We start from the raw sequence: 14,123 nt of genomic DNA, 5'->3' as shown, positions 1-14,123 counted from the left end.
AATCTTCCTGCAGGTCTTTTGCAGTCAAACAGGGGTTTTGATTTGCCTTTGATTTTTCTAACAATCCTACGAGGAGCTCTCTCTGAAAGTTTTCTTGGTCTTCCAGACTTCAACTTGACCTCCACAGTTCCTGTTAACTGCCATTTCTTAAAGACATGACAGCAACCTGAAACAGCTACCTGAAAACACTTTGCTATCTTCTTATAGTCTTCTCCTGCTTTGAGTGCAGCTGTTTAGAGGAGCCCATGGCTGCTGATTGTCGGGACAAGGTTTCAAGAGGTATTCATAAATCTCTGAAATTTGCATTTTCTGGCCTTTATTTAAGATGATTGTGAACAAACCAGAACCTCAACAGGCTAACTAAGGTCTGAGACCCTGGTAAAAGTTGTCTGTGAGCTCAAATGTCTTGGGATGCCCAGTATTTTGCATGGTGCTCCTTTCATATTTTCACTCTAAAATTCTACAAAACAAAAAATAATACGGTAATCTTGCTTAAAAAGCTTAAAAGCGGGTTTAATCTGTAACTTCAGGCCTTTTGAAGGTCAGTTCTTCTTCTACTTAATTATCTATTCACTGTAAAAGTTTGACCAGGGGTGTCTAAACTTTTGAATGCCACTGTATGTGGTAATATTGTTCATTGACATGCCAGCAGAGTCCTTTGCAGTCATCATGTATGATTTCTTTAAAAGCAGACCACGGTGATTATGAAGCAGCAAAATGAGATGCAGGGAGACTCAGCAAGGGTTAATCTGTTGTCCCTGTATGTCTGCCTGATGGGGAGACACATGATAATGTCTGGGAGAGCTGGTGAGCATTGAAACCCGCCATTGTACCTCAGTCCATGGTACAATGGCGGGTTTCATAGTTAGAGCATGCACGCAGACCAAATATTGTCAGGGGTTTATTAGGAAACTAAGCAGCTTCCTGTAAATCGCATCTCCAAGTTCCTGTAATATAAACTACTATTGTTAGCATCTTTGTCTCTTGGATGACCCTGAAAATATTCTGTTTGTGAGACTACAGGCACCAATATTATTGTGTAGAGCTTTAAATATAGTCCTACCGCACTGCCACTCTTTTACTTTATTGTTATCATTCCCAAGACGAATGGTTTTCCTCCTGGTGTTTGTTTTGTTGATGCCAGTTGAGACGGGAAGTCAGGGAAATGTGTGGCAAACATGCAATCCCTGCCTAAAAACAGTGATCCCTGGACATCACGTCCAAGTTTGTCCATTTAGACATTATGCAAAAGTGCAAACAGAGGCAGCAGCATTACATCCACAGTGCATGGACTGAAATATACACACACAAATACTCAGACAGACATGGACTGTTGATGCCAAACATCTTGTGCTCATTGTGACTGCTCTATTACTATATGTAACCCTGCTCCTGTTCTGAGGCAGCTTTTAGCATGTGGTTAGCACTCATTTCATTTTTAAAACTGTTTGTGTATGTGGAAATTGATGTGCCGTGGTTGGTAAAGCTGTCTATGTCTGCAGTTCAAATGTGTGGTGGAGCTCAGATTTAGACAGCTATGTAACACCCTGTAATTCAAACGTCGACTCAAACCTCACCGCTCTGGAAGGAGAGTGACAGGAAGGGGAGCAGGCCAGGGCGTCAGTTTTCACTGGCACCAAAAGTCATGTGTGTGGGCACACTCGTCTACGAGTATTTAGAAAAAGACGCATAAAAAGTTGATCAACAGGCCATTCGGACTTCATGCTCTGGGTGTCATAGTGTAGCCAAACGGGTAATTATTTTCCAGCTTCTGTTTATGGTGTGTATTTTTATTTCACTCTCTAAAGGAGCAGTGTTAGAGCTATTTCTAGCAAGCCCTTCTAATTTCCTATCATTTTTGAGTCACTTTAATGCACCACCGGACCTGGCATCTCAGGAACATTTTAATTCAAGGCAGGTGTGCTGAAGTGAGTGAGAAGCATGGAGGACACCACGGGGTTAACCACAATTTGTTTGGTTAATGTTAGTTTACTGTTGGATGGAATCGTTTGATACCCCATTGATTTGAACTTTGTGTTGTTTGGGGATTTTCAGTTTTCATTTTAACACGACAGTCAAGACAATCAGTTTTTAGCGTCATCCTGCAAAACAGTCAACTCTTAAACCAACAGAAGCACCCTGGATCATCAAACAGTGAGTACTACTAAATCAAAGACAGTGAGTTGATCATATATCACGTTATGGTGTCTGTGCACGGCTATTTTTTAACTTAACTTTAACTTAATTTTGGAGGCCACAATAAGCAGTGTGTAAGATTTAGGGTGATTTAGTGACATCTAGTGGTGAGGACTGCAGCTTGCAACCAACTGAAACTTCGGGAGGTTTTTACTGGGACCTAACTTATCCTCAGAGGTCTCTTCATCTCCAAAACAAATGAATCAGGTGATTTAAACTGGTTAAAACACTGAATAAAGCAGTTTCACATTACAAATCAGTGCTGTTCGGCAAGAAAAAAAAGTGTTTTTATGCTCTCATCGCTTAAGGACTGTCAGCTACAGTGGCCGACATGGAAACACAAAAATGCAAATGGTCCTGTCCACAGCCTGTGTTTGATTTGTCTGCTTTAGGCTACTGTAGGAATATGGTGGTGCAACATGGTGATCTCTATAGAATCCTCCTCTCACTCCTTTCTCTTAGCCTCAGTAAGGGTTTGGGTGCAATATTTGTACTGTACTTGTATTGGAATATTTAACATTGTGGTATCAGTACTTTTACTTTAGTAAAGGATCAGGCACATCATCTCCATATGAGGTTTCTTCGTGAGGGAAAACAAAAACTCTTCCTGCATGGCTTCGAAAAATATTTTGCAAAGTCTTAGGACTGCTGTGAAACTACTTGAGGCAACAAAGACGTTTCAGTACAAAAGACAAACAAGAGAGGATGACAGAGGAGATGCCCGCACACCAATGTGACTGGGCTAGAAAGCCACGAAAAAGTCCACAGGCTGAGATCAATGCAATAAATAGTCCATTTATTTAGGACATCTGTGCACAAACAAAAGATGCTCAAAGAGCAAAAAAATGATGTAGATTGAGTAAAAACAGCAGCAAACGTTACATTTATTTAGTTTAATTTGGTTTGATTTAGTTTAGTTTAGTTTAACTAAGCTTAGTTTAGCTTAGTTTAGTTCAGTTTAATTTAGTTTAGCTTAGTTGTTTGATTTAATTTAGTTCAGATGTTTAGTTTACCTTAGCTTAGCTTAGCTTAGCTTAGCTTATTTTAGCTTAGTGTAGTTATTTAGTTTGGCTTAGCTTAGCTTAGTTTATCTTAGCTTAGCTTAGTTTAGTTTAGTTTAGTTTAGTTGTTTAGTTTTAATTTGGTTTAATTTGGTTTAGCTTAGCTTAGCTTAGCTTAGTTTAGTTTAGTTTAGTTTAGTTCAGTTCAGTCAATTTGCAACTTATAAAACTCAAATATACTCTTAGATAGATCTGTGGACCCCTTTGTGGCTTTCTAGCCCGGTTGCATTGGTGTGCGGGTATCTCCTCTGCCGCTCTTCAGAAAAATATTTCACACAGCAGATAATGAAAATTAAGTTAATTAGATGATAAATAAAAGTGGCCTCTGGTTTAAATGTTCTAATATTTTCGTCCCACTCATTGTTTGTCCAAGCGTCTTGTTTGCTTCAATAAGAATTCTTTCCTTCACTCTGACCCTCTGGTGTTATTGATGTTGATTCCTTGTTAAACAGGAAATTGCATGGAATTACTCTGGGATATTTACAGGATCTAATTAAGCTGCTGCTGCTGCCATATATGACATATAGTTGCAGAGCGGAGAATGAGGGGACATATCAGCACAGCACCCTTAGAAATATGTCTTCCTCTGTACAAGTAAACATCTCTTCCATAACTGATATTAATTTCTCAGTTATGGTCTCCACTATGTCATAAAGCATCCAGGGTATCTTGAGTTCCAGCAGCCTGATCAATAGTGAAAGCTGCTGTCATAGTATCCTGCCTACAAAGGAGGCATAAATCACATGGCAAGATTTAAATCTGTCTCAATTACTCATGCTCCCATCCCTCTCTTTCTCTGCCTCTGTTTTCCAAAATAGAGCCAGAAAAGACACATTCTTCACCGACACAAAGGGACGATTCTGTGCAGCCGCCAGGCTTGAGTCATAGATGGAGCTACGGGGGGTCAGCTGCTGGCTGAAGAGCCAGGCCTGTTGTGTGCCGGGCAGAACCAGAGTGGAACAAACATAGAAATAAAACCCACAGACACTGGTGCTGTTAAAGCTGTACATTGTTGAATAGTTACATATGAAGGCGTATTTAAATTAATTCTGATCGTGTGCTGAAAACTCTTGTATTTGGGGAAGCCTTCAAAACTGTTTTTTCCAGCACTGTCGAACATGCACACAACTAATCACATGGATATGAAAAGAAAATGCAACTTGCTTATTCCACAAGGTGCAGCAGTGATGGTTATCAGTCCCACTAAGTTCCTGTTGCCTTGAAGCTGCAAGTCAAACAAATAAACTGCAGAATCAAAACTGTCCTCTAGTGTTGCTAAAGACAAATCATTCTACACACAAGCTACAGCTTGTGGCCACGGTGGTCAACTGGTTTGAGAAGCTGTCTTTTACAACAGCCTTGTCTTGTCTTTTCAAAAAGACACTGAACAGCTGCTCACTCACTCACTTGTCTGGAGAAAAAAATATCAACTTTAAGAGCTACAAATTAAAGTGTTTCAGGGCTCTTAAAGGGACAGTTCACCACAAAGTGAAAAATACACATTTTTACTCTTACCTGTAGTTTTATTAATCAGTCTAGATTGTTTTGGTGTGAGTTGGTGAGTGTTGGAGGTATCTGCCATAGAGATGTCTTCTTTCTCTAAATATAATGTAACTGGATGACACTAGTTGTGATACTCGAAATGCTCACAAAAAACACATTTGAAAAACTCAGCAGCAGTCGCTTTCCAGAAGTCATGACCCGGTTACTCAAGATAATCCACAGACCTTGTTGTGAGCATTTTCATGTAGGATCTATCTTCTTCCTACCAAAATACACACGCAAACCATTTAACTGTGCAGAAGGAAGCGTGCATCTACTGCTAGCTCACCTAGCACCACTGAGTTAGCTAACAGCTCAGCTGAGGAGGATGCTGTTAATGTTTCCATCTTGCGCTGTCATGAGCCTCTCATCCATGAGTAGATGTGCGCTTCCTTCTGCAAAGTGATGCAGTTGGTGGTTATAGTTAGGTAGAAAGAAAATAGTACCTACACAGCGGCAACTTCAAGGACTGAAAAACGAAGCCAACAAAAAAGTGCCAAAAACTGTAGTTCATGGAATGGCCACTCGAGGCTGGCTCCAGAAACCAGTCAATACTGGTAGAGCCCCAATGTGAAAGTGGAAATAAACACATTTAAACCTGGTACAAACAGTTTTGGTCTCTATAGCTAATTTCCCTGTTCATAACAACTATACAAGGAGTGAATTTTTTAACTAAGCCGTTTACATTTTATCATGACCTAAAGTTACACCTAATAGACCTTTTTCATGGCAGACATTTTGACATGTCAAAGTAGGAAAATCACAGGTGTATGTATTAACCCTATGGGCCCGAACCCAAGCCATGCATATCATATGAAACAGCGGAATTGTAGCTTTCCGAGAAGGCCAAGCACTTGTCGGTAGTCCAATGTTTTCACAGCGAAAAAAAAAGATAAAGTTACACTAAAATTATGTATAACATAGCTTTCATACAGCTTTGCACACACATTACTCTTGGATGGATTTCTCGCGAATGCAGGGTTGCACAGAAATGCCACGCATATCACATGAAAGCGCAGGAGCAGAGCTTTCCAGTGATACCACACACATCATTGTGCTGTCATCCCATCATGCTATAAATCCAGATTGTCTACAAAACAAAAACCTGACGAATTTCTTTACAATCCATTATACAGATCTTGTTATTAGTCACTTCATATAGTGAGGAGTATCATATCTTACCACGTCTTAGGCTTGCGTGTGTTTCTCCCTGTCTATCCACATTTGTAGTCCGGCTTTCAAGATACAAATACCTCCATATTGTCCAGTTGACACTCCATCAAACTTTGTATGACAAGACCAGCCACTTCACCTTTGCGCACCCAGACAACTGTAGCCTAATTATGCATGCTGACAGGGCCGTAGTCACCATATACATTGAGGGGGACATGTGCCCCCCCCAATGCCCAAAATGTCCCCCCAATATATAACTGAAACTGAAAAACAACAACAGACTTTGTTTACTGTAAACGAAGTGGCAAATATTATCTTGGAGGACATCATTGCACTTGGTTGACTATTTTTCTATGATCTTAGATGTAACTATTGCATGTTTCTTTCAGATAAAACACATTTTTGACTTGTGAATGAGTCAATGGAATTTCTTGCAATAATGAAAAAATACTGGCAATCATGTCCACCTGGCACAAACCACATGTTTTGGACAACTGTGAAGTGACAGAATGTCCCGCCATCATGGTTCTTATATTGCCAGATTCCAGAGAGTCTCCCCTCTTCATATATGGCAAAATACGTCTTCTTCCAACTTGCTATGCTGAGATACATGTAAAAATGTAAGAATTTAGTCACACGGATTTGTTTTTTTCATTGATATAAAAATTAATATAAAATACAGGCACATAGAAGGACATGAAATGATGGCAAATCTGGTTAGCCCAGATTGTCCTGAAAAAAACAAGATATAGCATGTGTATGTAGCCTTTATAATGACTGTGATATGAGCTTAGAAGTAAAGGCAGTAAAAATACCCCAAAAACACCTAGGGCCCATAGGGTTAACAGTAATGATGGCTGTGTTGCATATAGGTTAGATCCAGGTATTGTGCATGCTGACTCACTGGAATAGCTCACTGGCACACTTAATGGAGCTGTGCCATCGTTCATGTTATCAATTTCACCTGAGCTTTTCCAACTATGACAAGGCAAACTGTCTGTTGTGAAAAAGGTCCATTAAGGGTGGGCCGCTTTGAGTGACAGGGTGTCTGCCAATAATGTCCTTGGCTTCTTAGGGGCCATACACATGCCGCGTTTTTAACCACCTGGAAAACGCAAGGTCAGGCTCCGGGTGCTACTCTTTTGCCTTGTCCTTTCAAGAGCACGGCAGGTTGAGTCTGAGGTTGCTAAGCAGATCCACCCCTCGCTCCTCCACGACTCCAGACTATCACCCAAATATGGTCACTTCTGGCTCCAAAAACAAGATGGTGATGACTGAAATGCCGAACTTGAGGCTTTAAAATGGAAGTCCACAAACCAATGGGTGAGGTCACGATAGCTATTTGTACAGTCTGTAGTTCCTACATGAAGATCTGTGGATTAACTTGATAAACGGGTATTTTTTTGGGCACTTTGAGCACCACAAGCCAAGTGCCATCTAGTTTCATTATACTGGAGAGAAGGCAGACATCTCTACGGTCGATATCTCCAACACTCAGTAACTCACACCAAAACAATCTAGATTGATTGATTAATAGCTCTACAGGTAAGAGGAAATATATATGTGTTTGATTTGGGCTGAACTGTCCCTTTAAGGAATTCTGCACTGTCTGTTTCTGTGTGACCGAACCGTCACAATATCACACATTCCAGCATGAGCAAACTGTGGGGGTCCAGTGCTGCTGTCAATGGCTCCTCTGTGCCGCCGTCACCTCAGAAACAACAGGAATGCTCATCCACTGCAGACCTCCCTCCCCACAACAAGGCCTGGACTGGGCTGCTGGAGGATGGACTGGGTAAAGAGCGAAAGAGGGAATGAAAGTCGAACAAAGAGGGAGCAATAAAAGAGATACAGAGAGAAAGACAGAGAGGAGGTGTGAAATTGTGAGTCATATCCAGAGATGGAGCCAAAAGGGAGGCAATCATTGATGACACAGCATGAGATAAGATCAGAACACAGAGAGGAAATAGTCATTATAACCTGCTCTATTTCCTGTCTGTTTACACTCTCACATTTAAAATCATTTACCAGATTAACAGATAAAAGTTCATAACTAACTTTGTAGGTCCCTGTGATATGTATACATCTACAGTATAAAATGTTCTCAGTGCAGCTTACCAACCACACACAAAGTGTAGCCAACGCCTGATGCAAATTCTGTCTTTATTTCTGCACTAGCATCTACCTAGCCAGTTTATTCAGAGGACATCTTCACCTAACCACACTTCCTGTAGATATGAGTACTTCATCTTCGTCTACATTAACCCATGCTATGTCTAAGCAGCTGTACTGAGACCCCAAACAGGAGGCCTGTTTATTCAGGGGAGGCCCAGAGACGGAGGGCAGGCTGACATTTCCTGTCCACATGCCAAGAAAAAGACACATTCTTCTGCCGGACACCCTGTATTTCCTGTCTGCTGTTACACTGTAACTGCAAGACACATTTCACACAACATACTCCACCCACCATCTTAAAGTCAAGAGTTAAATGACTCAGAAGAGGATGAGGGAGAATTAATCTCTGAAATGAGGAAAGGATTTATTTTATTTAGGGTTTGGTCTTTACAAAAGGATGGTTGTCACAGCATCACTTTCTGGGCAGATTACGAGACAGTGGGCAGGGTACAGACACAAAAGACTCCACCACTTCTCCTACATAGAAGCAAGACACAATAGATCACGCTATAAGGCCACTATGAGGTCCCTTCTTGATATCGCCTTTGCATTTTTACACAGTACCAAATGATGGTGGCATCAAGCCGCTCCAGTGTGTGATGACCATTTTGAAAGCAAAAGAGGCATGACAGGCATCAACAACAGCGTCAGCCTCCAGGGCAACATATAACATACGAGTCAGCACTTTATAGACTAACAACAGCATCATCAATCATTTACCGTCTCTGTTATAGGGCGGCTGATTTCGTCCTCTGTTCGGAGGATAAGGAGCTCCTTAACCTCATTGTTTTCCTAGTTAGCGAAGATTTTCGGCTGCTGTTCTTCTTCTTTGAGTTAGCCGCTAGATGCTACAAGCTATTTTTAAATTTCCCGCAGTGGGTTGCTTGTACAACACATCGTCGACACATCACACCCATGCTGCCCAAGAGCCATCCCGCCGGGACCCCAACACATTACAAAATACGAAAATATTATTTTCAATGTACAACCCCACACTGGCAGCAAGACACAAGTTGGCGCTCCTGGATTTGCTGCCCCATGGCACTTTACGCCACTGTCCTCTTTCTAGCCTTACTGCCCCCAAAATAAACATATTTTCCCCCCACTCGCCCTCTGCTTATACATCAGCTCCCGTAGCAGCTCTTTTTCTCTGATCCTATGGCAGCTCGACTCCTCTCCTCACCGCTGATGTATAAAGAGAATGCCAACCCTGAATCTGGCGCTTGGGCAGTGACTTGCGGCGTCAGAAACCAATGAAAAAAGTCGTCCTTTAACATCGGCGTGATACATGGCCGGTTTCCGTTATAGTTTAACGGTGTCCAGCGGCATAAGGGGGAAATGCAGTGGGAAAGAACAAAAGTTAAGGCGGCGAATGCATGCAAGGAGTGAATAAAAACATACACAAAAATTCAGCGTTGTTCATTCAGAGTTGTAGGTGCTAGGACAAAAAGTATTGGAGCCAAACTCGATCTCCCCTACCTCTTAACTGTACATAACTCAAATTGTGACACAAACACAAAGGCACTTTTTCCTTCTCATTTAATCCTCATTTTAAGTCTGTCACCTGCTGTTAAATGACTCTGACCTATGACCTACATTCATCACACTAATCTGCATAATGTTTCTTTGGCAAGATACACTTGCCCCTACTTGTCAAAACCTTTACGTCACTTCCTGGTTTAATTTCCAAGCTAAACCTATGATTAAATACTGCCGAGGTATGTGGTAGTAACCTAGATCAAACATTGTGACTCAGCTGTTCCACGTACTTAACACTGCATTAGTGACAGTCATTCTGTGTGGCACAACCACAGGTCTGCAAGCATTAAAACAACAGTGAGGATGAAACTCTTTTTTTTCTTCTATCATCATATTGACAATATAAAAAAACATCAGGTAAATAATAGCAGCGTATAAATCAAATATGTATGACACAAATTTATTTGAAGAATATAAAATTAGAATATTGAAATACATTTACATTAAAATAACAAGGGTAGGGGAGACTGGGGTAAGTTGAGCCAAAGGGTAAGTTGAGCCACCCCTTGTTGCTAGGAAACTGTAAATAAAATTGAGCATGTGACCAAATATTTAGGAGGAAGGCATCATTTTATGGAGTCTGTGAAGGTAAGAACCACATGGGTTTAGTGGTTAGAGATTTATGTCCAAAAAAGCATTTTTCACTCATGAAAGTGAATTTAGTCTATCATAAGTTTCATGGGGATTGTGTTTAGACCAAAATAGATCATTTTAAATTTGTTTTATACATCAATTGTGGTATCTATTAACTACAAAATGAGGTAGTACAGCTAGCATGAAAGTGCACCATTTTAGCTGTGGGGGCTAATAAAGTCAATATGGTAGCTATGGGGTAAGTTGAGCAATTTGAACAGGGGTAAGTTGAGCCGTAAGTTTCTGAGAAGAGGCACAGCTGGCTAAACCAAGCTTTACTTTCAAGGAGAAGGATGAGGGATTCTTCCCAAGAAGCGATGTAATTGCAAAACTCCCCAAACCTCAGAGTCCCAGCAGTGTGTATTCCCCTGCAACCTGGACAGAGTAAAGGGGCTGGTGGGATATGGATGGAAGGAGGGAGGGTGGTGGATGGAACGAGAGTAAGATGGAGGGAGGAGTTTAGAGAGGATGAAGGAGGCCCTCCTGTCAGCAAGGACACCAAACTAGGATTCACATTTACGGATTTAGTTCAGTGTTTTCTTTCCAAAAACACAGCTGTTAAGGTTCTCTTGCTAAGCGCACTTTAAGGCATTCTCAGGCCTATGTTAAAATGTTTTAAAGTTGTTATATGCAATAATAATTTAAAAAAAGATTTGTACCTGTTGAAGTGTGTATTATAAATAAAAATACACATGGATTTGAAGAAGCGTCTTATTTAATTCAGTACAGACATGTATAACTGGAATATCTTAACCCAGGGAGGGAGGGAGGGAGGCGGAGGAGAGAAGGTGAGGTGGGGGGAAGGGGGGTAGGAGGGAGGGCGGGGGGAGGGAAGGAGGGAGATGGCTCAACTTACCCCACTCCTATGCTCAACTTACCCCAGACACCGGGTAAGTTGTGCCACGAGACCACTTTTTTTGGACATGCTATATTATCAAAACAGTTATGTTTACACCCATTCTGTTTGTTCGTAGGGATGTACAACATCCTGAAATATATGCACATATATTAGTTAGCAACAAAACTATAACAGCCTTGATGTAGTGATCCTGAATATGAAAAGTGGCTCATCTTACCCCGGTCTCCCCTACATAGGCTGTATACAGAGATATAGAGATGGAGATATTTTCTTTTTTTTAAGGTTTTTGGTCTTTGGTTTAAGGTCCAGTTAGTAGACTTATATTGGCAGAAATTTGAATATAGGAATATAATATTGATCACTATGTTTTCATTAGTGTATTAATCACCTAAAACTAAGAACCATTGTGTTTTCACTTCAGAGTGAGCAATTTATATCCACATACGGAGCGGGTCCTCTTCCACATAGTCTGCCATGTAGGGGTAGACAATATGGCCCTAAAATAATACGATATTTGAGTATTTTTGCAATGAAGATGTTCTTGACCATATGACAGTTTAGTAAAAAATAATATTCTATTATTATTTTTAGTTAACCATGGTTAAATGTGATAAGACGAAAGGACTGGACAGAGGAGATCATCAAAAATGCTCACGTTTTTTTTTTTTAGTATGGTGGTCAAGGACCCCGGTCTCACTCCGAAGTCGTCAAAATCCGGTGCTTGGGCAGTGACTTGCAGTGTCAGAAACCAACAAAAAAGGTGTCCTTTAAAATCAGCATGATACACGGCCAGTTGTTGTTATAGTTTAACAGCACCCAGCAGCGTCAGGGGGATAAGAACGAAAGTTAAGGTGGCGAAAGTCTGACTGGGGCAAGTGGGAGTGGTGGTGGATGGGTCCAACAAACAACGACTTTCACCCGAGAGAGTGGTGTTCATGTCCCGTAAGATTCTAATGCCAAACCCTGGTCTTTTTTCCTAAACTTAACCACGTGTTTTTGTTGCCTAAACCCAACTACATGTTTGTTGTTGAAGGAGAACGTGAATTTGTGGTGTTGTACCTACGTAGTGCTTTTTTTTTCTCAAGAGACCGTAAACATTAAATTTCCTGTGAAAATGGACAAGATTTTGAAAGAAGACAATTCATGTAACAAACAAAACTTGACAGAGAGTCCCAGAGAGTCAACAACCAACACACCCAGAGTACCTTGCATGTTGTATGTGGACGTGGAAAGTCCATGACCAAACGTCAATATGTGACGAGGTCGGAGTGAGAATGTGTTGGTTCTGGATAACCGAACGGTACATTCCACCAGCGCTCCGAATATACGCACAGTCCAGTTTGTGCCAGAGTGCACTCCGGCACTAAGAATGAGTATTTCTGAACACACCACACATATCATCTTCCTCCATTGTCTAAAACAAGCCAAAAGTACTTGCCAGCTAGCACTGGCTAATGTCTGAGAATTATTTTGCCTCCAGCTAAGCCCTGCCCACCAAAAAACATCACACTAACCGTAAAAGGGTCTATATTCAGGTGATTATAAACTCAAACATAGTTATTTTTGAATATTATATTCTCATTTCTGCCACTATACCCCCCTAAATCCTACACACTGGACCTTTAAATGGCGTTCAGCAAGTTAGATTAATCCAACTGGAATAGCATGAGTAAAGTAATTTAATTCTCTTAAAGTAGTGCCTGTCACCAAATTAATCCAAAGGATTAAGAAAATGATTTGCATATCTTTGGACCTTTAAGGAGGATGAAACTCTGTGTCATTGTGTTTTGGTTTATCAGATCATCCAGGTTTCCCTTGGCAGCGCAGGTGACTAACCTGCTCTCCTCCAGGGCACCAAGTCCTCCAACACAAAGCTGTCTCTGCTGTTACAGGGTGAGGAGCTATTCTTTGCTCCTCACTGCAGTGGAGCACCTGTGACTACTGAGTGACTCACTGTTAATGACTCACCCTCTCTTGAAGTCTCAAAGATATTTCTGTGACAAGTCCTCATGGCAAAACTCACAATTCAAAAAGCAGTGCTGAGAATAACATATATATTATATATATATATATTAACAGTAATATTGGTGAAGTTTAATGTGTTTATAGGCAGCTATAGTGCAGCTTTAAGTGGACAATCATTGGTTGAACGCGCCATCTAGTGTTGAAGGAGTCAACCACACAGGCATGATCACTTTCTGTCCAAACTTTCCTAACCAGTAAAAAGTGTTGATAGAGGAAATCCGCTGTGATGTGCTGATCAGAGAGACTTTTTCTCCCCGGCTGCTGATTGGCTGGTTGTGATTGACCGAGGGTGGAGGAGCTGAAGGTGTGCGTAAAGGAGGACCTGCAGTCAGGTGGCGCCTCCACACTCTGATCTCACCGCTCAGTTTCACTCCTGACTCGGCTCTGGAGCTGGGTGACATGTGGAGGACCTGATTACACTGAGATTTTCTCATCTTTAAAACAGAGTCGAGGAGGTTAAAGACATGAGCGGTGAGTAACATTTCAGATTTCAGCTGCTAGCGCGCTGTGTGCTGCTTTTCTTTATGTTTATAATCGATATGCGCCTCTGGGAAATGATTGACAGACTCTCAGCTGCTCTGGTGATCAGTCAGTGGTTGAAATAAGGCGTTAAATGGCAGCAAGGCTGTGTCATAACTTGCATATTATCAGTGATAAGGTTCTCAGGTCCGGTTTGGCCTTGGTTTGTGTCAACAAAACGAAATAGACCTTTTTCCCTGTAGCAGCTGCCCCACAGTGGGAGCAGTGGGAGAGACCTGCACATGTCTGAGGGTTGGACATTATGTGGTAGACTGTTGTTTGAAATGTGGGGATTTAAAATTCAGTTTTATGCGTGTGCTTCAAAGAGTGTCTCATCATGTAATAATTTAAATAAAAGCTCATATATATGTTTGTTTGAACATAACAGATTTGTGCATAGT

At 41.2% G+C, this 14,123-nt stretch overlaps 1 protein-coding gene across 2 annotated transcripts in view; it reads left to right on the top strand.

The window, feature by feature from the left end:
• The window catches only part of LOC117268516 (caspase recruitment domain-containing protein 10), a 70,125-nt gene that overhangs the window by 31,528 nt on the left and 24,474 nt on the right, over positions 1 to 14,123 (top strand). Inside the window, exon 1 of one of the 2 annotated variants that reach the window (XM_033645054.2) lies at positions 13,455 to 13,674. The exons of the other annotated variant lie outside the window; for it this stretch is intronic. Within the exon in view, the coding sequence (XP_033500945.1) occupies positions 13,668 to 13,674 (7 nt within the window). The 5' untranslated portion in view covers positions 13,455 to 13,667. Of the gene's footprint in view, positions 1 to 13,454; positions 13,675 to 14,123 lie in introns of those variants that run through there. 2 annotated transcript variants of the gene reach the window in all.

This window comes from Epinephelus lanceolatus, chromosome 18, assembly GCF_041903045.1.
Source record: "Epinephelus lanceolatus isolate andai-2023 chromosome 18, ASM4190304v1, whole genome shotgun sequence".
Taxonomy (NCBI): domain Eukaryota; kingdom Metazoa; phylum Chordata; class Actinopteri; order Perciformes; family Serranidae; genus Epinephelus; species Epinephelus lanceolatus.
Note: the sequence above shows the minus strand (reverse complement) of the source record. Positions and strands in the feature narration are given on the sequence as shown.